Genomic DNA, 24,277 nt, shown 5'->3' with positions numbered 1-24,277 from the left:
AGCGTGGCTTCGTAAAAAAAGAGTGCGGGTATTTTCCTGGCCCGCCTGCAGTCCAGACCTGTCTCCCATCGAACATGTGTGGCGCATTATGAAGTGTAAAATACGACAGCGGAGACCCCGGATTGTTGAACGACTGAAGCTCTACATAAAACAAGAATCGGAAAGAATTCCAATTTCAAAGCTTCAACAATTAGTTTCCTCAGTTCCCAAACGTTTATTGAGTGTTGTTAAAAGAAAAGGTGATGTAACACAGTGGTGAACATGCCCTTTCCCAACTACTTTGGCACGTGTTGCAGCCATGAAATTCTAAGTTAATAATTATTCATGAGTTTGAACATCAAATATGTTGTCTTTGTAGTGCATTCAATTGAATATGGGTTGAAAAGGATTTGCAAATCATTGTATTCCGTTTATATTTACATCTAACACAATTTCCCAACTCATATGGAAACGGGGTTTGTACATCATACCTATTGACAATTACAGTGTTAACATTTTTTAGGGCGCAACGACAACAAAAACACCATAAACTACACACCACTGCCGTCTAACGTCTTGTACTTGCAACTGTAATCACAACTTAACGTCATACTTGCACATGATAATATGATGATAATAAAAGAAGAATAATTTTTTAAATGTTGCAATAACAAAAAATTTATTTTATTTAAAAAATAAAATATTTATTAACACAGAAAAGTACCAAAAATTGGTCATTACCGTATCGGTTCAAATGTAAATGGTTCCCTTCCCTACCTATCACTCAATAATTAGGCACACATTTGACCTGAATATTAAGCACACTTGAGGTCCAAATGTTTGATCCATCCATCCATCCATCCATTTTCTACTGCTCGTCCCTTTCGGGGTCCACATTTGTGGCTAAAATATTTGGTAAACATCTTTCGACCCACATTACAACTTCAATAATGTACAGACTTTTCCTAAATATTAGGTATACAGTATATCAGGCCAAAATATTATGTACATTTGCAGATCAAATCCGACACACACTTTGTCAAGACTGGGAATATGGCGTGGGTTGTTTCTACGACGCAAAGAATAGTTGGCACGAGCGAGACGTGAATGTGAGTAAAAACATTTTAATTATAAACTAATAAACTACAAAAGGGGAAACAAATGGCGCGCACAATGGCGGAGAACAAACTTGACTAATGGAAAAACAAAAGACTAGCATGAAAGCTCCAAACTACAAACATGAAACAAAATCACTTGCACTGTGGCATGAATAACAAAAATTTGCACTGTGGCATAAATAACAAAACTTACGTGGCATGGACAAAATGAACAGCATAGCATGGAATGCAGCAGATGAGGAATATGGGAGGTTGCCAGGCCGACTACCTGGTAACTGTGGCTTAATTAATGGCTATGAAAATAAACAACAGGTGTGAGAGCTGAGGACAGGGGCGTGACATGCGGGCAAGTTGAAAATCAATGAGTGCCCATGGTGACAAAACAAACATAGGAACCAATTGTCCAAAAAACAAAATCAAACATGACAAAAATGAAACACGAACTCATGGGCGTGACACACTTGAAGCAAGGCATTATTTGCAGACTAATAGGCACAATATTGTTTTGGGGGGGGTGGGCAAAACATTACATATGCCCAAAACATTAGGACACACCGACAGTTTAAATAATATCCAAACATAAGGGCCAACATATTCACCACACCCAAAATATCAGGTACTCCACAGCATGCATTTGGTCGGAATATTAGGTACACCAGTGACAAAAACGACATATTTTTCCGAAATATTAGGTGTACAGTATACAGTTTTTTTGTTTTTTTTCGAGAGGAGAGGAGCCAGATGAGGTGGTTCGGGCATCTGGTCAGGATGCCATCCAAACTCCTCCCTAAGAAGTTGTTTAGGGCACGTCCAACCGGTAGGAGGCCACGAGGAAGACCCAGGACACGTTGGGAAGACTATGTCTCACGGCTGGCCTGGGAACGCCTCGGGATCCCCCGGGAAGAGCTAGACGAAGTGGCTGGGGAGAGGGAAGTCTGGGCTTCCCTGCTTAGGCTGCTACCCCCGCGACCCGACCTCGGATAAGCGGAAGAAGATGGATGGATGGAGTATACAGGTTACAATATTAGGCACACATTATTTGTGGTCAAAATATGAGGCACACCCACACGCCCCAAAATATTAAGTACGCCCAAAAAAGTAGGCACACCTGGAGCCTAAATATTCATCCATCCATCAGTTTCTACCGCTTATTCCCTTTCGGGGTCGCGGGGGGCTGACTACACCCAAAATATTAGGTACACCCGGCCAAAGTATTAAATAAATTCTTGGCCAAAATATGAAGTACTCCAAAAATATTTTGCACGATTTGGCCTAGTTATTAGGCGCACTTGAGGCCAAAATATTAGGTACACCCAAAATAGTAGGCACACCTGGAGCCTAAATATTCACTACACCCAAATATATTAGGTACACCCCTGGCCAAAATATTAATTAAATTCTTGGCCAAAATATGAAGTACTCCACAAATATTTTTGCACAATTTGGCCTAATTATTAGGTACACTTGTGGCCAAAATATTAGGTACACATGATGCTACTAATTATTTACAGCCAGAATATTAGGCACACACAGAGCTAAAAAATGAGGCACACCTACAGGCACCAAAAATATAAGGTACACCTAAAATAGTAGGCACAGCTGGAGCCTAAATATTCATCCATCCATCCATCCATTTTCTACCGCGTATTCCCATTGGGGTTGCGGGAGGGCGCACTGGAGCATATCTCAGCTACAATCGGGAGGAAAGGCAGGGTACACCCTGGACAAGTCGCCAACTCATCGCAGGGACCCTAAATATTCACTACACCCAAAATATTAGGTACACCCGACCAAAGTATTCATTAAATTCTTGGCCAAAATATGAAGTACTCCAAAAATATTTCGCACAATGTGGCCTAATTATTAGGTTAACTTGAGGCCAAAATATTAGGTACACATGATGGTACTAATTATTTAAAGCCAGAATATTAGGCACACACAGAGCTAAAATATGAGGCAGACCTACAGGCTTCAAAATATTAGGTGCACCCAAAATAGTCGGCACACCTGGAACCGAAATATTCACTACACCCAAAATATTAGGTACATCCCTGCCACGCTGTTTATTGTCTTGACCACGACATGTAATTTATTTATTTTTTGTATTTATGCCTCAGTGCAAGATTTTGGTTTGTTTTTGTGCCACAGATAGTATCTTTTGTTTGTTTGTGTAAAGTCATGCCATTGTGCTTTTTTTGTTTGGAATGTAGTAGTCTAGTTTGTTATCCGCCATTGTGCACGCCCTTTGTTTTCCTGTTTTGTTTTATAGAGTTTAAATAAATAAAATATGTACTCACACTCTCGTCTGGCTCGTGCCAATCATACTTTACGTGGAAGAAGCAATACAAATCCAAGTCCATGTCTTGACACAAATATTTTGAACAATTTGGCCTAATTCCTGCAATGAGGTGGCGACTTGTCCAGGGTGCACACCGCCTACCGCCCGAATGCAGCTGAGATAGACTCCAGCATCCACCGTGACTCCAAAAACGGACAAGTGGTAGGAAATGGATGGATGGAATTTGGCCTAATTATTAGGTACACGTGAGGCCAAAACATTTGGTACACATGATGCTAGTAATTGTTTACAGCCAGAATATTAGGCACACACAGAACTAAAATATGAAGCACACTTACAGGCCCCAAAAATATTAGGTACACCCAACATAGTAGGCACACCTGTGGCTTAAATATTCACTACACCCAAAATATTAGGTACATCCCTGGCCAAAATGTTCGTTAAATTCTTGGCCAAAATATAAAGTACTCCACAAATATTTTGCACAATTTTGCCTCATTATTAGGTACACTCGTGGCCAAAATATTAGGTACACATGATGCTACAAATTATTTACAGCCAGAATATTAGGCACAAAAAGAGCTAAAATATGAGGCACGGCTACAGGCCTCAAAATATTAGGTACACCCAAAATAGTAGGCACACCTGGAACCGAAATATTCACTACACCCAAAATATTAGGTACATCCCTGGCCAAAGTATTCTCTAAATTCTTGGCCAAAATATGAAGCGCTCCACAAATTGTCCCGCCTGTTAATCAGGTTTTGGGTTCGTCATGTTATGTTATGTTTTTTGGACTCTTGTTTCTTGTTTTGCACTTCCTGGTTTTGTTTTGTTTTCATAGTAACTCATTAGTTTCCACCTGGTCTCCAAGTCACGACCCTGTCCTCAGCCCTCACACCTGTTTTCAATAATCACAGCTAGTATTTAAGGCACAGTTGCCTGATAGTCTGTCTGGCAACTTTACTGAACTCTACCTTCGATACCTACTATCCTACCTACCTTACCTTGCCGACCTTCATGCCTTGCCACGTTGTTTATTGTTTTGACCAAGCCATGTAAGTTTTTTGTTTTTTTTGTATTAATGCCTCAGTGCAAGATTTTTTATTTTTTTTTGCCACAGATAGTATCTTTTGTTTGTTTGTATATAGTCCTGCCATTGTGCTGTTTTTGTTTGGAATGTAGTAATCTAGTTTGTTATCCGCCATTGTGCACACCCTTTGTTTTCCTGTTTTGTTTTATTGAGTTTAAATAAATTAAATATGTACTCACACTCGTCTGGCTCGTGCCAATCATACTTTGCCTGGAAGAAGCAAAACAAATCCAAGTCCATGTCTTGACCCAAATATTTTGAATAATTTGGCCTAATTCCTGCGATGAGGTGGCGACTTGTCCAGGGTGTATGCGGTCTACCGCCCGAATGCAGCTGAGATAGGCTCCAGCATTCACCATGACTCCAAAAAGGGACAAGCGGTAGAAAATGGATGGATGGAATTTGGCCTAATTATTAGGTACACGTGAGGCCAAAACATTAGGTACACATGATGCTACTAAATGTTTACAGCCAGAATATTAGGCACACACAGAACTAAAATATGAGGCACACCTACAGGCCCCAAAAATATTAGGTACACCTGGAGCCTAAATATTCACTGCGCCCAAAATATTAGGTACATGTGGGATCTGAACCGAGGATGTCGTTGTGGCTTGTGCAGCCCTTTGAGACACTTGTGATTTAGGGCTAAATAAATAAACAGTGATTGATTGATTGGTTGATCCCTGGCTAAAGTATTCTGTAAATTTTTGGCCAAAATATGAAGTACGCCACAAATATTTTGCCCAATTTGGCCTAATTATTAGTTACACTTGAGGCCAAAATATTAGGTACACATGATGCTACTAATTATTTTACAGCCAGAATATTAGCCACACACAGAGCTAATCTATGAAGCACACAGTTGGTACTAAAATATTGATTCAGTACTCCCAGAATATATGTGGCCCAAAATAATATGTACAATATTACAACATTAAGGTAAAATAGTCTTATTAAAATAGTTTTAAGAAAAGGCCATAAATAAATGGAAAAACAAAAACTTTTTGCATACCGTTGCACCTCTTTCATCTCTCCGCCAAAAGCCGCCACCGTCCTGATGGAGGAGAGGACCTCGTCTGCGATGGCTCCAGCTTTGGCATAGGCCTGCAGCTCCATGCCCGTTAGCTTCGCCACAAACTGCAAACAAAGTGAAACGGAGGTCACTTCAAGACAAACTTTTCTTTTCTGGCCACAAGTCACCTCACTTCACCTCAGTTCAGTGTTGAAAAGTAAACAAATTAATCTTCTGTTTCTTGCCATATTAAATTAAATTAAATTAAATGTAATTAAATTAAATTAAATCAAACTAAATTAAAATAAATCAAACTAAATTAAATTAAATCAAACTAAATTAATTTAAATTGAATTAAATTAAATTAAACTAAATTACAATAAATTAAATTAAAATAAAAATGTAAAAGTAGGGGTGTCCCAATACAACTTTTTCACTTCGGATACGATACAGACACTCAAGCTGTATGTATTGGTTGAGACCGATTTTGATCCTATATAAGAGTGTTTTTCAACCACTGTGCCATCACTAAGAAGGCTCAGCAACAGCTGCACTTCCTGAGAGTCCTCAAGAAGTACAACCTGGACTCCAACCTGCTGCTGACCTTCGACCGCTCATCCACTGAGAACCTGCTGACATACTGCATCACGGCGTGGTACGGCAGCTGCACCGTTGCAGACAGGGAGAAGCGCCAGAGGAAGTACAGCGGATCATCGGCTGCCCTCTCCCCTCCCTGATAGACATTTACACCTCACGCTGCCTCTGCAGAGCTACCAACATTATCAAGGACAGCTCCCACCCTGGTTTTGACCTGTTTGAACTTCTGCCCTCAGTAAGGCGCTACAAGGTCATCAAGTCTAAGACAAACGGACTCAAGAACAGTTTTTTCCCTAAAGCCATAACTACGGTGAACTCTCATAGCATTGATTTTATAGTTTAGCACCTCTCTGTGTGCATTTTTTACTTTCCACCCACGGTCTGAATCCCTCTGTATATATGTGAATAGTATAATATTTATACACAGTAGTGTGGTAGACCTAAGTATTCATCAAGTACCACCACAATGACAACATTAAAATACAGTAGTGCCGTTGACCTAAGTTTTCATCAAGTACCACCATAATCCATCCATAATGACAACATTAAAATACAGTAGTGTAGTAGACCTAAATATTCATGAAGTACCACCATAATGAAGTGAAGTGAATTATATTTATATAGCGCTTTTCTCAAGTGACTCAAAGCGCTTTACATAGTGAAACCCAATATCTAAGTAACATTTAAACCAGTGTGGGTGGCACTGGGAGCAGGTGGGTAAAGTGTCTTGCCCAAGGACACAACGGCAGTGACTAGGATGGCGGAAGCGGGAATCGAACCTGCAACCCTCAAGTTGCTGGCACGGCCACTCTACCAACCGAGCTATGCCGCCCCATTCATTAAGTACCACCACAATGACAACATTAGAATACAGTAGTGTAGTAGGGATTAGTATTCATTAAGTATCACCATCATGACCAGTATTAAAATACAGTATTGTAGGAGACCTAAGTATTCATGAAGTATCACCATAATGACAACATTAAAATACAGTTGTGTAGTAGGCATAAGTATTCATTAAGTACCACCATAACGACAATATTAAACTACAGTAGTGTAGTAGACCTACGTATTCATTAAGTACCACCACAATGACAACATTAAAATACAGTAGTGTAAGAGACCTAAATATTCATTAAGTACCACCATCATGACCAATATTAAAATACAGCAGCGTAGTAGACCTAAGTATTCATCAAGTACCACCATAATAACAATAAAATACAGTAGTGTAGTATACCTAAGTATTCATTAAGTACCACCACAATGACAACATTAAAATACAGTATTGTAGTAGACCTAAGTATTCATTAAGTACCACCATAATAACAATAAATTACAGTAGTGTAGTAGACCTCAGTATTTATTAAGTACCACCATAAGGCCAACATTAAAATACAGTAGTGTAGTAGACCTGAGTATTCATTAGGTACCATCATAATGAAAACATTAAATACAGTAGCGTAGTAGACCTAAATATTCATCAAGCACCACCATCATGACAACATTAAAATACAGTAGTCAGTAGACTTAAGTATTCATTAAGTACCCCCATTATGACCGACATTAAAATACAGTAGTTCTAAATATTCATCAAGTACCACCATAATGACAACATTAAAATACAGTAGTGTAGTAGACCTACGTATTCATCAAGTACCACCATAATGAAAACATTGAGATACAATAGTGTAGTGGGTATAAATATTCATTAAATACCACCATAATACCAACATTAAAATACAGCAACGTAGTAAACCTAAGTATTCATCAAGTACCACCATAATAACATTAAAATATAGTAGTGTAGTAGTCCTAAGTATTTATTAATTGCCACTGTAATGCCAACATTAAAATACAATAGCGTAATGGACCTAAGTAATCATCAAGTACCACTATGATGACTACATTACAATACAGTTGTGTAGTAGGCATAAGTATTCATTAAGTACCACCATAACGACAATATTAAAATACAGTAGTGTAGTAGACCTACGTATTCATTAAGTACCACCACAATGACAACATTAAAATACAGTATTGTAGAAGACCTAAATATTCATTAAGTACCACCATCATGACCAGTATTAAAATACAGCAGCGTAGTAGACCTAAGTATTCATCAAGTACCACCATAATAACAATAAAATACAGTAGTGTAGTAGACCTAAGTATTTATTAAGTACCACCATAATGACAACATTAAAATACAGTAGTGTAGTAGACCTGAGTATTCATTAGGTACCACCATAATGAAAACATTAAATACAGTAGCGTAGTAGACCTAAATATTCATCAAGCACCACCATCATGACAACATTAAAATACAGTAGTCAGTAGACTTAATATTCATTAAGTACCACCATTATGACCGACATTAAAATACAGTAGTTCTAAATATTCATCCAGTACCACCATAATGACAACATTAAAATACAGTAGTGTAGAAGACCTAAGTATTCATGAAGTACCACCATAATGAAAACATTGAGATACAATAGTGTAGTGGGTATAAATACTCATTAAATACAACCATAATGCCAACATTAAAATACAGCAACGTAGTAAACCTAAGTATTCATCAAGTACCACCATAATAACATTAAAATATAGTAGTGTAGTAGTCCTAAGTATTTATTAATTGCCACCATAATACCAACATTAAAATGCAATAGCGTAATGGACCTAAGTAATCATCAAGTATCACTATGATGACTACATTACAATACAGTAGTGTAGTAGGCATAAGTATTCATTAAGTACCACCATAACGACAATATTAAAATACAGTAGTGTAGTAGACCTATGTATTCATTAAGTACCACCACAATGACAACATTAAAATACAGTATTGTAGTAGACCTAGGTATTCATTAAGTACCACCATCATGACCAGTATTAAAATACAGCAGCATAGGAGACCTAAGTATTCATCAGGTACCACCATAATAACAATAAAATGCAGTAGTGTAGTAGACCTAAGTATTTATTAAGTACCACCATAATGACAACATTAAAATACAGTAGTGTAGTAGACCTGAGTATTCATTAGGTACCACCATAATGAAAACAATAAATACAGTAGCATAGTAGACCTAAATATTCATCAAGCACCACCATCATGACAACATTAAAATACAGTAGTGTATTAGACTTAAGTATTCATTAAGTACCACCATTATGACCGACATTAAAATACAGTAGTTCTAAATATTCATCCAGTACCACCATAATGACAACATTAAAATACAGTAGTGTAGTAGACCTAAATATTCATGAAGTACCACCATAATGAAAACATTGAGATACAATAGTGTAGTGGGTATAAATATTCATTAAATACCACCATAATGTCAACATTAAAATACAGCAGCGTAGTAAACCTAAGTATTCATTAAGTACCGCCATAATAACATTAAAATATAGTAGTATAGTAGACCTAAGTATTTATTAATTGCCACCATAATGCCAACATTAAAATACAATAGCGTAATGGACCTAAGTAATCATCAAGTACCACTATGATGACTACATTACAATACAGTAGTGTAGTAGGCATAAGTATTCATTAAGTACCACCATAACGACAATATTAAAATACAAAAGTGTAGTAGACCTATGTATTCATTAAGTACCACCACAATGACAACATTAAAATACAGTATTGTAGTAGACCTAGGTATTCATTAAGTACCACCATCATGACCAGTATTAAAATACAGCAGTGTAGTAGACCTAAGTATTTATTAAGTACCACCATAATGACAACATTAAAATAAAGTAGTGTAGTAGACCTGAGTATTCATTAGGTACCACCATAAAGACAACATTAAAACACAGTACCGTAGTAGGTCTAAGTATTCATCAAGTACCACTATTATGACCAACATTGAAATACAGTAGTGTAGTAGGTCTAAGTATTCCTTAAGTACCACCATAATGACAACATTAAAATACAGTAGTGTAGTAGACCTAAGTATTCATCAAGTACCACCGTAATAAAAACTTTGAAATACAATAGTGTAGTAGGTATAGATATTCATTAAGTACCACCATAATGCCAACATTAAAATACAGCAGCGTAGTAAACTTAAGTATTCATCAAGTACTGCCATAATAACATTAAAATACAGTAAGGTAGTAGACCTAAGTATTTATTAAGTACCACCATAATGACAACATTAAAATACAGTAGTGTAGTAGACCTGAGTATTTATTAGGTAACACCATAATGAAAACATCAAATACAGTAGCATAGTAGACCTAAATATTCATCAAGCACCACCATCATGACAACATTAATATACAATAGTGTAGTAGGTATAAATATTCATTAAGTACCACCATAATGCCAAGATTAAAATACAGCAGCGTAATAGACCTAAGTATTCATCAAGTACCGCCATAATAACATTAAAATATAGTAGTGTAGTAGACCTAAGTATAATAACATTAAAATATAGTAGTGTAGTAGACCTAAGTATTTATCAAATGCCACCATAATGCCAACATTAAAATACAGTAGCGTAATGGACCTAAGTAATCATCAAGTTCCACTATGATGACAACATTACAATACAGTAGTGTAGTAGGTCTAAATATTCATCAAGTACCAACATAATGACAAGAATAAATACGGTAGTGTAGTACACCTAAATATTCATTAAAAATAAGGCAGAGGTTTTATCCAACAAGTACATTTCATATTTTGGCCATGTGTGGCATGACACACAGTTTGAACAGTAACACTGTGTGTGAATATTTAATTAAGCAATTCTTTAGCATAACACTAGACAGAACTCGTTTGAGAATCACTGGACGATGGTAATGCATGACATATACATTTAAAGCGAACATTTAAAAAAATGAAAGATCTCACCAGGGCCATCAGACCGGCGCCGACGCCAATCAGCGGACTCGCCGCCACGATCACCAGCGTCAGCTTCCATCCTTTAACGAAGCCCACGCAGAAGCCGCACACGAAGGTGGTGAAGCGCTGCAGGAAAATGGCCACTTGGTCGGCGATGGCGTCGTTGATCTTGTTGATGTCGCTGCGGGGTCGCACACACCACACCACGTCACCCTTCGCCAACATCCTCGCCGCCGCCGTACCGCCGCTCGCACTCACTCGGACATGCGCGTGTTGAGTTCGCCCACCGAGGTGCAGTCGAACCAGCCGATCTCCATCCTCATCACCTTGCTGAAGTAGATTTTTCTGATGCGCTGGATCTGCTTGGCGGCCGCCGTCACCCACAGAGAGATCTAGCGGACATGGGATCAATAAGGGCCCCAGACCAAGAACCCCTGAAGGGCCCACCCTCAACCCAACATCCATAAACCTTTACTATTGTATGTTTTAAGTAGCAGTAGCGTGGAAAACAATCAGCGATTATATACAGTGGGGTAAAAAAGTATTTAGTCAGCCACCGATTGTGCAAGTTCTCCCACTTAAAATGATGACAGAGGTCTGTAATTTTCATCATAGGTACACTTCAACTGTGAGAGACAGAATTTGCAAAAAAAATCCAGGAATTCACATTGTAGGAATTTTAAAGAATTTATTTGTAAATTGTGGTGGAAAATAAGTATTTTGTCAATAACAAAAATTCAACTCAATCCTTTGTAACATAACCTTTGTTGGCAATAACAGAGGGCAGACGATTACTAAAGGTCTTTACCAGCTTTGCACACACAGTAGCTGGTATTTTGGCCCATTCCTCCATGCAGATCTTCTCGAGAGCATTGATGTTTTGGGGCTGTCGCCGAGCAACACGGACTTTCAACTCCCTCCACAGATTTTCTATGGGGTTGAAGTCTCTCCAGGACTTTCAAATGCTTCTTACGGAGCCACTCCTTCGTTGCCTGGGCGATGTGTTTGGGATCATTGTCATGCTGGAAGACCCAGCCAAGTTTAATCTTCAAAGCTCTCACTGATGGAAGGAGGTTTTGGCTCAAAATCTCATGATACATGGTCATTCTTTCCTTAACACAGATCAGTCGTCCTGTCCCCTTAGCAGAAAAACAGCCCCAAAGCATGATGTTTCCACCCCCATGCTTCGCAGTAGTTATGGTGTTCTTGGGATGCAACTCAGTATTCTTCTTCCTCCAAACACGACGAGTTGAGATTATACCAAAAAGTTCTATTTTGGTTTCATCTGGCCACATGACATTCTCCCAATCCTCTGCTGTATCATCCATGTGCTTTCTGGAAAACTTCAGACGGGCCTGGACATGCAGTGGCTTAAGCAGGGGGACACGTCTGGCAATGCAGGATTTGATTCCCCGTCGGCGTAGTGTGTTATTGATGGTAACCTTTGTTACTTTGGTCCCAGTTCTCTGCAGGTCATTCACCAGGTCCTCCCGTGTGGTTCTGGGATTTTTGCTCACCGTTCTCATGATCATTTTGACCCCACGGGATGAGAACTTGCGTGGAGCCCCAGATCGAGGTAGATTATCAGTGGTCTTTTATGTCTTACATTTTCTGATAATTGCTGCCACAGTGGATTTTTTCACACCAAGCTGCTTGCCTATTGTAGATTCACTCTTCCCAGTCTGGTGCAGGTCTACAACTATTTTCCCGGTGTCCTTCGACAGCTCTTTGGTCTTGGCCTTAGTGGAGTTTGGAGTCTGACTGTTTGAGGCTGTGGACAGGTGTCTTTTATACAGATAACGAGTTCAAAAAGGCTCCATTAATGCAGGTAACGAGTGGAGGACAGAAGAGCTTCTTAAAGAAGGAGTTACAGGTCTGTGAGAACCAGAGATCTTCCTTGTTTGAAGTGACCTAATACTTATTTTCCACCATAATTTACAAATAAATTCTTTAAAATTCCTACAATGTAATTTCCTGGATTTTATTTTTTCACATTCTGTCTCTCACAGTTGAAGTGTACCTATGATGAAAATTACAGACCTCTGTCATCATTTTAAGTGAAGTGAATTATATTTATATAGTGCTTTTTTCTAGTGACTCAAAGCACTTTACATAGTGAAACCCAATATCTAAGTTACATTTAAACCAGTGTGGGTGGCACTGGGGAGCGGGTGGGTAGAGTGCCTTGCCCAACGGCAGTGACTAGGGTGGCGGAAGCGGGAATCGAACTTGCAACCCTCAAGTTGCTGGCCCGGCCACTCTACCAACCGAGCTATGCCGCCTCGGTGTGAGAACTTGCACTTTTTTGCCCCCCTGTGTGTGGGAGTGTGGGTGTGTGTGTGTATATATATATATATATATATATATATATATATATATATATATATATATATATATATATATATATATATATATATATATATATATATATACACAACGATATATCGCATAAATAATGACAGAACCTTTTGAAAGCAGGTAACAAAAACTCTTAATTTGGCTGCTGATGTACAAACCCCGTTTCCATATGAGTTGGGAAATTGTGTTAGATGTAAATATAAACGGAATACAATGATTTGCTAATCATTTTCAACCCATATTCAGTTGAATATGCTACAAAGACAACATATTTGATATTCAAACTGATAAACATTTTTTTTTTTTGCAAATAATCATTAACTTTGGAATTTGATGCCAGCAAGATGTGACAAAGAAGTTGGAAAAGGTGGCAATAAATACTGATAAATATATATATCCATCCATCCATCCATTTCTACCGCTTATTCCCTTTTGGGGTCGCGGAGGGGCGCTGGCGCCTATCTCAGCTACAATCGGGCGGAAGGTGGGGTACACCCTGGACAAGTCGCCACCTCATCACAGGGCCAACACAGATAGACATATATATATATATATATATATATATATATATATATATATATATATATATATATATGAGCCCTCCTTTAAGGCAGCACTTGCCTTGACCTCAAAAAGTAAAAATTTGAGCCAGCATCTCTTTCTAATTTTTGCATATTTCCAGTATGACTGACCTAATAATATGGTCAAAGTGCAGAAATGTTACTACATTGGCGTAGAATATACGGAAATTGCCAAAAATAGTCGGAGCGGAATATTCAAAATGACTAAATTTGTAAACGGAACTTTGCGGTTTGCAAATACAATTAGATATGTTAAATGGACACAATGAAACACAACAACACAACACTAGGGACGGCGTGGCGCAGTGGGAAAGTGGCCGTGCGCAACCCGAGGGTCACTGGTTCAAATCCCACCTAGAACCAACCTCGTCACGTCCGTTGTGTCCTGAGCAAGACACTTCACTCCTGCTCCTGATGGGTGCTGGTTGGCGCCTTGCATGGCAGCTCCCTCCATCAGTGTGTGAATGTGTGTGTGAATGGGTAAATGCGGAAGTAGTGTCAAAGCGCTTTGAGTACCTTGAAGGTAGAAAAGCGCTATACAAGTACAACCCATTTATCATTTATTTAACAAAGTCAACCAGTTTTTCCACTCTACTTTAAACTTTGATAATTCCTCGCTATGACACCTGGTGTGGCGTTTATTCAGGTGTGAACAAACCAACTCCATGAAATAAAAAAAATGACTAACCTGAAAATATCCCAAGATGAAGACCGCTACGGCGATCCCGACATAATAGAAGGCGAACAGGGTCATCTCGTACTCGATGTCGAGGATCCTGAAAAACGTGGGATTAGCACTCCAGTGTGTGACACAACCTGCCGAGGCCCCGCCCACTCACCCACACGACCGGTTGGTCAGCGGCGGCACCGTGGCCCAGACGGAGACGTTGCCGGGGCCCCAGTCCGACTGCTGGGCGGCGTGCAGGAGCCCGTCAGTGTAGTTCTTGCTCCACTGGATGGTGTTGTTGACGCACTCCTTGCGCCGGTCGCTCAGCTCGTTCAGCTCGATGTCGTACTCGATGAAGGTGTCGGTCAGCAGGCCGAACACCAGCAGCATGAGCGGCTGGGCCGAGCCGTGCAGCACGGCGCACACGCTGCCCACCACCATCATCGCCACCTCGTGGCATGTTGCAAAATGGAACTGTGCGATGATCGGGGGTGAAATGGTTTAAATTAACAGGCGATACGGCCTGGAATCTACATCCTGATATATTGCATAACGATATATCGCATAAATAATGACAGAACCTTTTGAAAGCAGGTAACAAAAATCTTAATTTGGCTGCTGATGTACGAACCCTGTTTCCTAATGAGTTGGGAAATTGTGTTAGATGTAAATATAAACAGAAAACAATGATTTGCTATTCATTTTCAACCCATATTCAGTTGAATATGCTACAAAGACAACATATTTGATGTTCAAACTGACACACATTTTTTTTTTTTTGCAAATAACTTAACTTTAGAATTTGATGCCAGTAAGACGTGACAAAGAAGTTGGAAAAGGTGGCAATAAATACTGATAAAGTCGAGGAAAGCTCATCAAACACTTATTTGGAACATCCCACAGGTGTGCAGGCTAATTGGGAACAGGTGGGTGCCATGATTGGGTATGAAAACAGCTTCCCAAAAAATGCTCAGTCTTTCACAAGAAAGGATGGGGCGAGGTACACCCCTTTGTCCACAACTGCGTGAGCAAATAGTCAAACAGTTTAAGAACAACGTTTCTCAAAGTGCAGTTGCAAGAAATTTAGGGATTTCAACATCTACGGTCCATAATATCATCAAAAGGTTCATAGAGTCTCGAGAAATCACTCCACGTAAGCGGCATGTCCGGAAACCAACATTGAATGATGGCACTGTATCAAAAACAGACATCAATTTCTAAAGGATATCACCACATGGGCTCAGGAACACTTCAGAAAACCAATGTCACTAAATGCAGTTCGTCACTACATCTGTAAATGCAAGGTAAAGCTCTACTATGCAAAGCGAAAGCCATTTATCAACAACATCCAGAAACGTCGCCGGCTTCTCTGGGCCCGAGATCATCTAAGATGGACTGATGCAAAGTGGAAAAGTGTTCTGTGGTCTGACGAGTCCACATTTCAAAATGTTTTTGGAAATATTCGACATCGTGTCATCCGGACCAAAGGGGAAGCGAACCATCCAGACTGTTATTGACGCAAAGTTCAAAAGCCAGCATCTGTGATGGTATGGGGTTGCATTAGTGCCCAAGACATGGGTAACTTACACATCTGTGAAGGCACCATTAGTGATGAAAGGTACATTCAGGTTTTGGAACAACATATGCTGCCATCTAAGCGCTGTCTTTTTCATTGACGCCCCTGCTTATTTCAGCAAAACAATGCCAAGCCACTTGTTACAACAGCGTGTCTTCGTAGTAAAAGACTGCGTGTACTTTCTTGGCCCGCCTGCAGTCCAGACCTGTCTCACGTCGAAAATGTGTGGCTCATTATGAAGCATAAAATACGACAGCGGAGACCCCGGACTGTTGAACGACTGAAGCTCTACATAAAACAAGAATGGGAAAGAATTCCAACATCAAAGCTTCAACAATTAGTTTCCTCAGTTCCCAAACGTTTATTGAGTGTTGTTAAAAGAACAGGTAATGTAACACAGTGGTGAACATGCCCTTTCCCAACTACTTTGGCACGTGTTGCAGCCATGAAATTCTAAGTTAATTTTTTTGCAAAGAAAAAAATAAAGTTTATGAGTTTGAACTTCAATTATATTGTCTTTGTACTGCATTCCACTGAATATGGGTTGAAAATGATTTGCAAATCATTGTATTCCGTTTATATTTACATCTAACACAATTTCCCAACTCATATGGAAACAGTGTTTGTTTGTTTTTTCCTTTGTCATGAAAAAGGGATGTTTTTGTCATGAAAAGAGGAGGTTTTTTGGGTTGGTGCACTAATTGTAAGTGTATCTTGTGTTTTTTATGTTGATGTAATAAAAGTAAAAAAAAATAAAAGGAATACGGAAAAAATAAATAATTAAAATGTATAAATTTTTCTGCGGATCGGTACCAATTGGTGGTGGTGGTTGGGGACCACTGCTTTAGGTCATAACCCAAAGCTCATGACCATGGGTGAGGATGGGAATATGTATAAAGAATATGCTTTAAAAATAATATAGATTTGTAGTGAAGATAAGAACTCCAAAGTGGTGACCGACGACTGTACACACAAAAGTACTCAAAATCGCAAGATAGTCGTTATGGCAGTGAAAAGTACTCATTCTTATCCATCACTCAAACTTGTAAAAGTAAAAAAAAAAATTTGTTTTTTACCAACTGAAAGAAGCCAACTCTTATTGCGGTGTCATTCTTCTTGCCTTCAGCTCTGTTTGGACAACAAAAACAACACGTTTTTTCTTAATGGTACTCCGATGATATAGCTACTTAAACTGCCCATACTCACTGCTTTGTTTCCTGGGTTGTGGTCATGCTCCTGCATGCAAAGGAGAATTGTGCACACGTGAAGCAACTCGACTGTATTTGACATGGCCTACTTTGTCTCAAACAGAAACATTGACCTCTGTGTGACCTTGTACGGGAAAGTTTTACCATACGAGTACTTTGGACGGTAAAAGACAAAACCCATAGATTTTACGGGACAAAAAAATAAACAAACTGGCAGCTCAGTCGCCAGAATTTTACAGTAGAATTAAAAGGTCCCTCCATCCATCCATTTTCTACAGCTTATTCTCTTTGGGGTCGCGGGTGCTCATCGCAGAATTAAAAGGTTCATATTGTAAATTGAAAAGGGTACCACTTTTTTCACGGTAAAGTTCTGGCAATTGAGCTGCCAGTTTTTTTACGTGTTATCTACCGTCACTGTTTTTACAGTGCATTACTGTGAATGGAAAAATAGGAGCACTTTAATTTCAACACTAAAGTTCTGGTGACTGAGGTGCCGGTTTTTTGTTGTACCGCAAAATCTCTTTGTGTTTACAGTCCATTATTGGGAAGAAAAAAAAGGTATTGCTGTTTTATTATAGTAAAATTATGGCGACTGATCTGTTATTTGTATGTGTAAAATCCTCATTTGTGGTTTTTCCAATGTGTGACTGGAAATAGAAAAACGCTCCACTGGTATTTTTACGGTAAAATTCAAATGACCGAGCTGCATATTTTCCAGAAAATATATGGTTGTGGTTTTTTTTACCCTGCATTATCGTAAATAGAAAAACAATATCACTTTTGTATTTACAGTAAAATTCTAGCAACTCAGCTGCTTGTTTGGGTTTTTTTACCGTTAAATCTACCATCATTGTGTCACATTGAGTTGGTGACGAACCCCAAGATGCAGAGATGACGGCAGGCATTGAGCAGGAACACATAATTTAATGTCCAAAATATAAAGAAAAAAACCCAAACCAAGAACGGACAAATTGGAAACAGGAACCAGCAAACAGGAACTACGAACAAAAAGCAGTCCACGGCATACAGGAACAGCGACAAGTAGTAGCACGACATCGACAGGTATTAGCGACAAGAGGTAACGACAAAAATCCAGCCCCGAGTGGAGGGCAAAGCAGGTCTAAATAACACCTGGCTGATTGACACCAGGTGTGGCCCAGTGCCAATCGGCCACAGCTGAGGGGGAAAAGCACTCAGGGAGACAATCAGGAAATAAAGACAAAATAAAAGCACGGACAGGAAACAAAGACAAACGCAGAGGAAAAACAAAAACATAGCCGAACTGTCAGGGACAACGCTGACACAGAATTTTTTTTAGAGTTTTTACGTAAAATATACGGTTGTGGTTTTTACTGTAAATAGAAAAATGGTACCACTTTTATTTTCACAGTAAAATACAGGCGACAAAGCAACATTTTCCAAGTAAAATATATGGTTGTTGTTTTTACAGTCCATTACTGCAAACCTAAAAACAATATCACTTTTATATTTACAGTAACATTCTAGCAACTGAGCTGCTTGGCTGTTTTTTTTACTGTAAAATCTACAGTCAGTTTTTTTTACAGTGCATTATTGTGAAATAAAAAAAATAGTTTTTTGCAGTAAAAAAATTCAAAATACAGTACACCATTTTTCACGTAAACTATACGGTCGTGGTTTTTAGAGTGCATTACTGCAGATACAAAAACTGTTCTATTATTTTTACAATAAAATTCTGCAGATTGTGCTGTTTTTTTTTACTGTAAAATCTAAGGTAGTTTATTACCGCGCATTGCTGTAAGTGGAAAAACAGGACCACTGTTAATTTGACGGAAAAAAAATTCCGACTGAGCAGCCGTTGTTATTGTTTTTTACGAAATCTACATTCTTAGTTTTTACAGTGCATTAATGTAAATGGAAAAACGGTCTACTGGTATTTTTACAGTAAAATTTTGATGACAGAGCGGCGTATTTTCCAGAAAATATATGGTTGTTGTTTTTTACCCTGCATTACCATAAATAGAAAAACAATACCACTATTACCTGTATAGCTACACTAAAATTCTAGCAACTGAACTGCTAGATTTTTTTTATCGTAAAATCTACGTCAGTTTTTTTACAGTGTATTACTGTAAATTTTAAACAAACAACAACAATACAACTGTTTTTTGCAGTAAAAAATTCTGATGACAGTGCACCATTTTATACATAAAATGTACAGTCATGGTTTTTACAGTGCATGACTGTAAATAGAAAAATGTTACCACTTTTATTTTCACAGTAAAATTCTGGCAAAAGAGCTACATTTTTTTACGCGAAATATATGGTTGTCGTTTTCACAGTGCGTTACTGGAAATGGAAAAACAATACCACTTTTATATTTACAATAAAATTCTGGCAACTGAGCTGCTAGGTTTTTCTTACCGTAAAATCTACCGTCATTGTTTTTTTTACAGTTTTATTGTGAAATAAAATAAAAAAAACAACAGAACTGTTTTTAAGAGCAAAAAAAAAATTCTGATGACAGTGCACCATTGTGTAAGTAAAATACGCGGTCGTGGTTTTTTACAGTGCATTACTGTAAATAAAAAAAAACGGTACCACTGTTTGTTTGTTTTTTGTTTTGTTTTTTTAGATTTAGGTTTATTGGTCCCCGTTGGGGAAATTCATTTTCACTGCCGTACATTTAAACATATAGACATTACACATCACAAAACAAAAATAACAAAAAGACATCATACATGACCAACACATTTACAGGCTTTATCAGACGGGTCGGCTGGACCTGCTGTTAAGGGCGGCTATAGCTGCAGGGATAAGGCTTTTCCTGAAGCGGGCCCTCCGAAATTTGATGGTTCTGTACCTTTTCATGGAAAAATTCTGGCGACAGAGTTACATCTTTTTACTTAAAATATTTCACAGTGCATTACTGTAAATGGAAATAACAGTATCACTTTTGTATTTACAGTAACATTCTAGCAACTGAGCTGCCAGGTTGTTGTTGTTTTTTTTTAATTTACAGTCATTGTTTTTTACAGTGCATTATTGTGAAATAAATAATCATTACAGCTATTTTTTACAGTAAAAAAAATCTGATGACAATGCATAGTTTTTTTATGTAAAATATGCGGTCGTGGTTTTTACAGTGCATGACTGTAAATATAAAAACGGTACCACTGTTATTTTCACAAAAAAATTCTGGCGACAAAGGTAAAAAAATTGTACGTGAAGTATATGGTTTTTGCAATACTGTAAATAGAAAAAAAATACAAAATTTATATTTACAATAAAATTCTGGCAACTGAGCTGCTAGGTTTTTCATACCGTAAAATCTACCGTCATTGTTTTTTTTACAGTTTTATTGTGAAATAAAAAAACGACTGTACTGTTTTTTAAACATTTTTTAAAAATTGTGATGACAGAGCACCATTTTTTAAGTAAAATATACGGTTGTGGTTTTTACTGTGCATTACTGTAATTATAAAAACAGTACCACTGTTGTTTTCACGGAAAAATTCTGGCGACAGAGTTACATCTTTTTAACGTGAAATATATGGTTGTTGTTTTCGAAGTGCACTTTTGTAAATAGAAAATACAGTATCACATTTATATTTACAGTAACATTCTAGCAACTGAGCTGCTAGTTGTTTTTTTACCGTAAAATATACAGTCATTGTTTTTTTACAGTTTTACGGTGAAATAAAAAAACAATACAACTGTTTTACAGTAAAACATTCTGATGACAATGCACCAGTTTTTATGTAAAATATACAGTTGTGGTGCATTACTGTAAATAAAAAAATGGTACCACTGTTGTTTTCATGGAAAAATTCTTGCGACAGAGTTACATCTTCGTACGTGAAATATAGGCTTGTTCTTTTCACAGTGCATTACTGTAAATGGAAAAAACAGCATCACTTTTATATTTACAGTAACATTTATTTACAATGGTACCACTGTTGTTTTCACGGAAAAATCTGGCGACAGAGCTACATTTTTTTTTACGTCAAATATATGGTTGTTGTTTTCACAGTGCGTTACTGTAAATGGAAATAACAGTATCACTACAGTAACATTCTAGCAACTGAGCTGCTAGGTTGTTGTTTTTTTACTTTGAGATTTACAGTCTTTGATTTTTTACAGTGCATTATTGTGAAATAAAAAAATCATTACAACTATTTTTTACAGCAAAAAAAAATCTGATGAAACTGCATAATTTTTTATGCAAAATATGCGGTCGTGGTTTTTACAGTGCATTACTGTAAATATAAAAATGGTTCCAACGTTGTTTTCACAGAAAAATTCTGAGGACAGAGCTACATTTGTTACGTGACATATGTGGTTGTTTTTTTCACAGTGAATTACTGTAAAAGGAAAAAACAGTATCACTTTTATATTTACAGTAACATTCTAGCAACTGAGCTGCTAGGTTTGTTTTTTAACCATAAACTCTATCGTTAGTTTTTTTTTTACAGTTTTATTGTAAAAAAAATTCTGATGACAAAGCACCATTTTTCATGTAAAATATACAGTCATTGTTTTGTTTTTTTACAGAGTGCTATTGTAAAAGAAAAAAACAATACAAATGTTTTTTACAGTAACAAAAATTCTGATGACTGAGCACCATTTTTTACGTAAAATATACGGTCGTGGTTTTTACAGTCTATTACTGTAAAAAGAAAAACGGTACCACTGTTTTCACGGAAGAATTTTCGCGACAGAGCTATGTTTTTTACATGAAATGTATGGTTGTTGTTTTTATATTTAAATGAATCCCAGACAGATTTGCTCATTTTGATCTGTTTTAATCCAAAGCTTTGGGAGACCATCCATGCACATACACATTCCATTTGCATCGCCATAGTTGATCTGCTAATACTACCGAAGTTTCGCCTTTTACCCTCTCTCACTCGCCCCCCTCCTCCTCCTCCTCCTCCTCCAGAGCGAATTCACATATCTATTCTCCTTCTAAGCCTGGGACGTTTTAGATAAGAAGGGTGTTATTGTTGCTAGTTACATTCCAAGCTTCAAGGTCTATGCACTCCCAACCCTTAGCTGTTTTAAAATATGACTAGGATTTAAAAAGATATCTATCTCCGTCACAGTCTATTACTGTAAAAAGAAAAACGGTACCACTGTTTTCCCGGAATAATTATCGCGACAGAGCTATGTTTTGTACGTGAAATGTATGGTTGTTGTTTTTACAGTGCACTACTGTAGATAAAAACGGTAGCACTTATTTGTACAGTTAAATTCCGGGGACAGAGCTACATACTTCGCTTAAAATCTACGGTTAATGTTTTTACAGTGCCTTACCGCTGTTCTGGCAACTGAGCTGCAATTTTTACAGTAACATCAAGGGCTGTTGTTTTTACAGTGCATTACTGTAAATGTAAAGACGGGACAGGACAAACGGTAAAATAAGTAAAGTAATAGAGTAGAATACATAGACTTTCCTACACGCTCAGAAATTCTGCCAGGATGATCATGCTGAGCAAATATGAGCTATGGTTGTAGTTGGTGATTCACAACAGTTATATTCCGCACACTGCTTGCATCGAATCCCATGAGACAAGATCAATATTTCATGTTTTTATGAAAGTAGCTCTCCAAATGATAAAAAGGTACATACATGTAGGAGCCAGCTGGTTCTGCAAGACAGGAAATGGTCATTAGACTCAGGTCACTACCTCAACTAAGACCGACTTACCGTCATCGGAGACATCGTAACTCTGATTCTCCTGGCCAAACCTTTTGATACTTTCCAGTCTCACCGACCCGGCCGGCATGGTGGCTCACCTACGTCACGCGGAAAACTCCGATAAGTCACTCTGAGTCTACGTCGTCATGGAGACGAGAGTACGCGTACCAAGTAACACGGTCCTAGAACCGTGCCGAGAACTGATCCTGTTTGGCGTCGAAGTCCCGTTCCATTCGGTTTTTGCGCTCCCCCCCGCAGACTACACTGTCCTGTGGTGTGCCGCTCGTATTTAGGAGGCGCGCACCTTGGAAGAGACCCACGTGGTTGGGACCCCGCGGTCAGAGTGTTTTGTTTGAAGGGTAACTGTCCGCGCGGCCCGTCAAGGTCGCCGACCGCACGGGCGAACGACCTTATCAGGACTGCATTCTTGTGGTCTTGTCAATACCCATCCATCCATTTTCTACCGCTTGTCACTTTCAGGGTAGCGGGGGGGCACACTGCAAAAACTGAAATCTAAGTAAGATTAAATATCTCAAATAAGGGTGGTATTTGCTTATGTTCTGTCTGATAAGCTCATTCTTCCCACTAAGCAGATTTTATGTTTTACTTGTTTTAAGTGTTTTGGTCCTAAATGATCTCGGTAAGATATTACAGCTTGTTTCCAACATTTTATGACCTATAATCTGCGTTCAAAAGACTCCGGCTTATTAGTGATTCCTAGAGCCCAAAAAAAGTCTGCGGGCTATAGAGCGTCGTCCGTTCGGGCTCCAGTACTCTGGAATGCCCTCCCGGTAACAGTTCGAGATGCTACCTCAGTAGAAGCATTTAAGCCTCACTTTAAAACTCATCTGTATACTCTAGCCTTTAAATAGACCTCCATTTTTGACCAGTTGATCTGCCGCTTCTTTTCTTTTTTCTCCTATGTCCCCCCCTCCCTTGTGGAGGGGGTCCGGTCCGATAACCATGGATGAAGTACTGGCTGTCCAGAGTCGAGACCGAGGATGGGCCGCTCGTCGGGACCCAGGATGGACCGCTCGCCTGTGTATCGGTTGGGGACATCTCTACGCTTGAGATGGTTTCCTGTGGACGGGACTCTCGCTGCTGTCTTGGATCCGCTTGAACTGAACTCTCGCGGCTGTGTTGGAGCCACTATGGATTGAACGTTCACAGTATCATGTTAGACCTGCTCGACATCCATTGCTTTCTGTCCCCTAGAGGGGGGGAGTTGCCCACATC

General features: G+C 38.5%; 1 protein-coding gene across 1 annotated transcript in view; it reads right to left on the bottom strand.

Moving 5' to 3' along the window:
- Positions 1-23,362, bottom strand: part of abcb11b (ATP-binding cassette, sub-family B (MDR/TAP), member 11b) — an 81,684-nt gene extending 58,322 nt beyond the window's left edge. Inside the window, exons 1-10 of the mRNA XM_061889323.1 lie at positions 23,210-23,362; positions 23,051-23,139; positions 22,973-22,991; positions 17,360-17,389; positions 17,230-17,281; positions 14,750-15,051; positions 14,599-14,686; positions 11,230-11,363; positions 10,981-11,152; positions 5,505-5,629 (exon numbers count right to left, since the gene is read on the bottom strand). Of these exons, the coding sequence (XP_061745307.1) occupies positions 5,505-5,629; positions 10,981-11,152; positions 11,230-11,363; positions 14,599-14,686; positions 14,750-15,051; positions 17,230-17,281; positions 17,360-17,389; positions 22,973-22,991; positions 23,051-23,129 (1,001 nt within the window). The 5' untranslated portion in view covers positions 23,130-23,139; positions 23,210-23,362. The remainder of the gene's footprint in view (positions 1-5,504; positions 5,630-10,980; positions 11,153-11,229; positions 11,364-14,598; positions 14,687-14,749; positions 15,052-17,229; positions 17,282-17,359; positions 17,390-22,972; positions 22,992-23,050; positions 23,140-23,209) is intronic.
- Between the last annotated feature and the right edge of the window lie 915 nt (positions 23,363-24,277).

Source organism: Nerophis ophidion, linkage group LG27 (genome assembly GCF_033978795.1).
Source record: "Nerophis ophidion isolate RoL-2023_Sa linkage group LG27, RoL_Noph_v1.0, whole genome shotgun sequence".
Taxonomy (NCBI): domain Eukaryota; kingdom Metazoa; phylum Chordata; class Actinopteri; order Syngnathiformes; family Syngnathidae; genus Nerophis; species Nerophis ophidion.
This window is presented reverse-complemented; position numbering and strand designations above follow the sequence as displayed.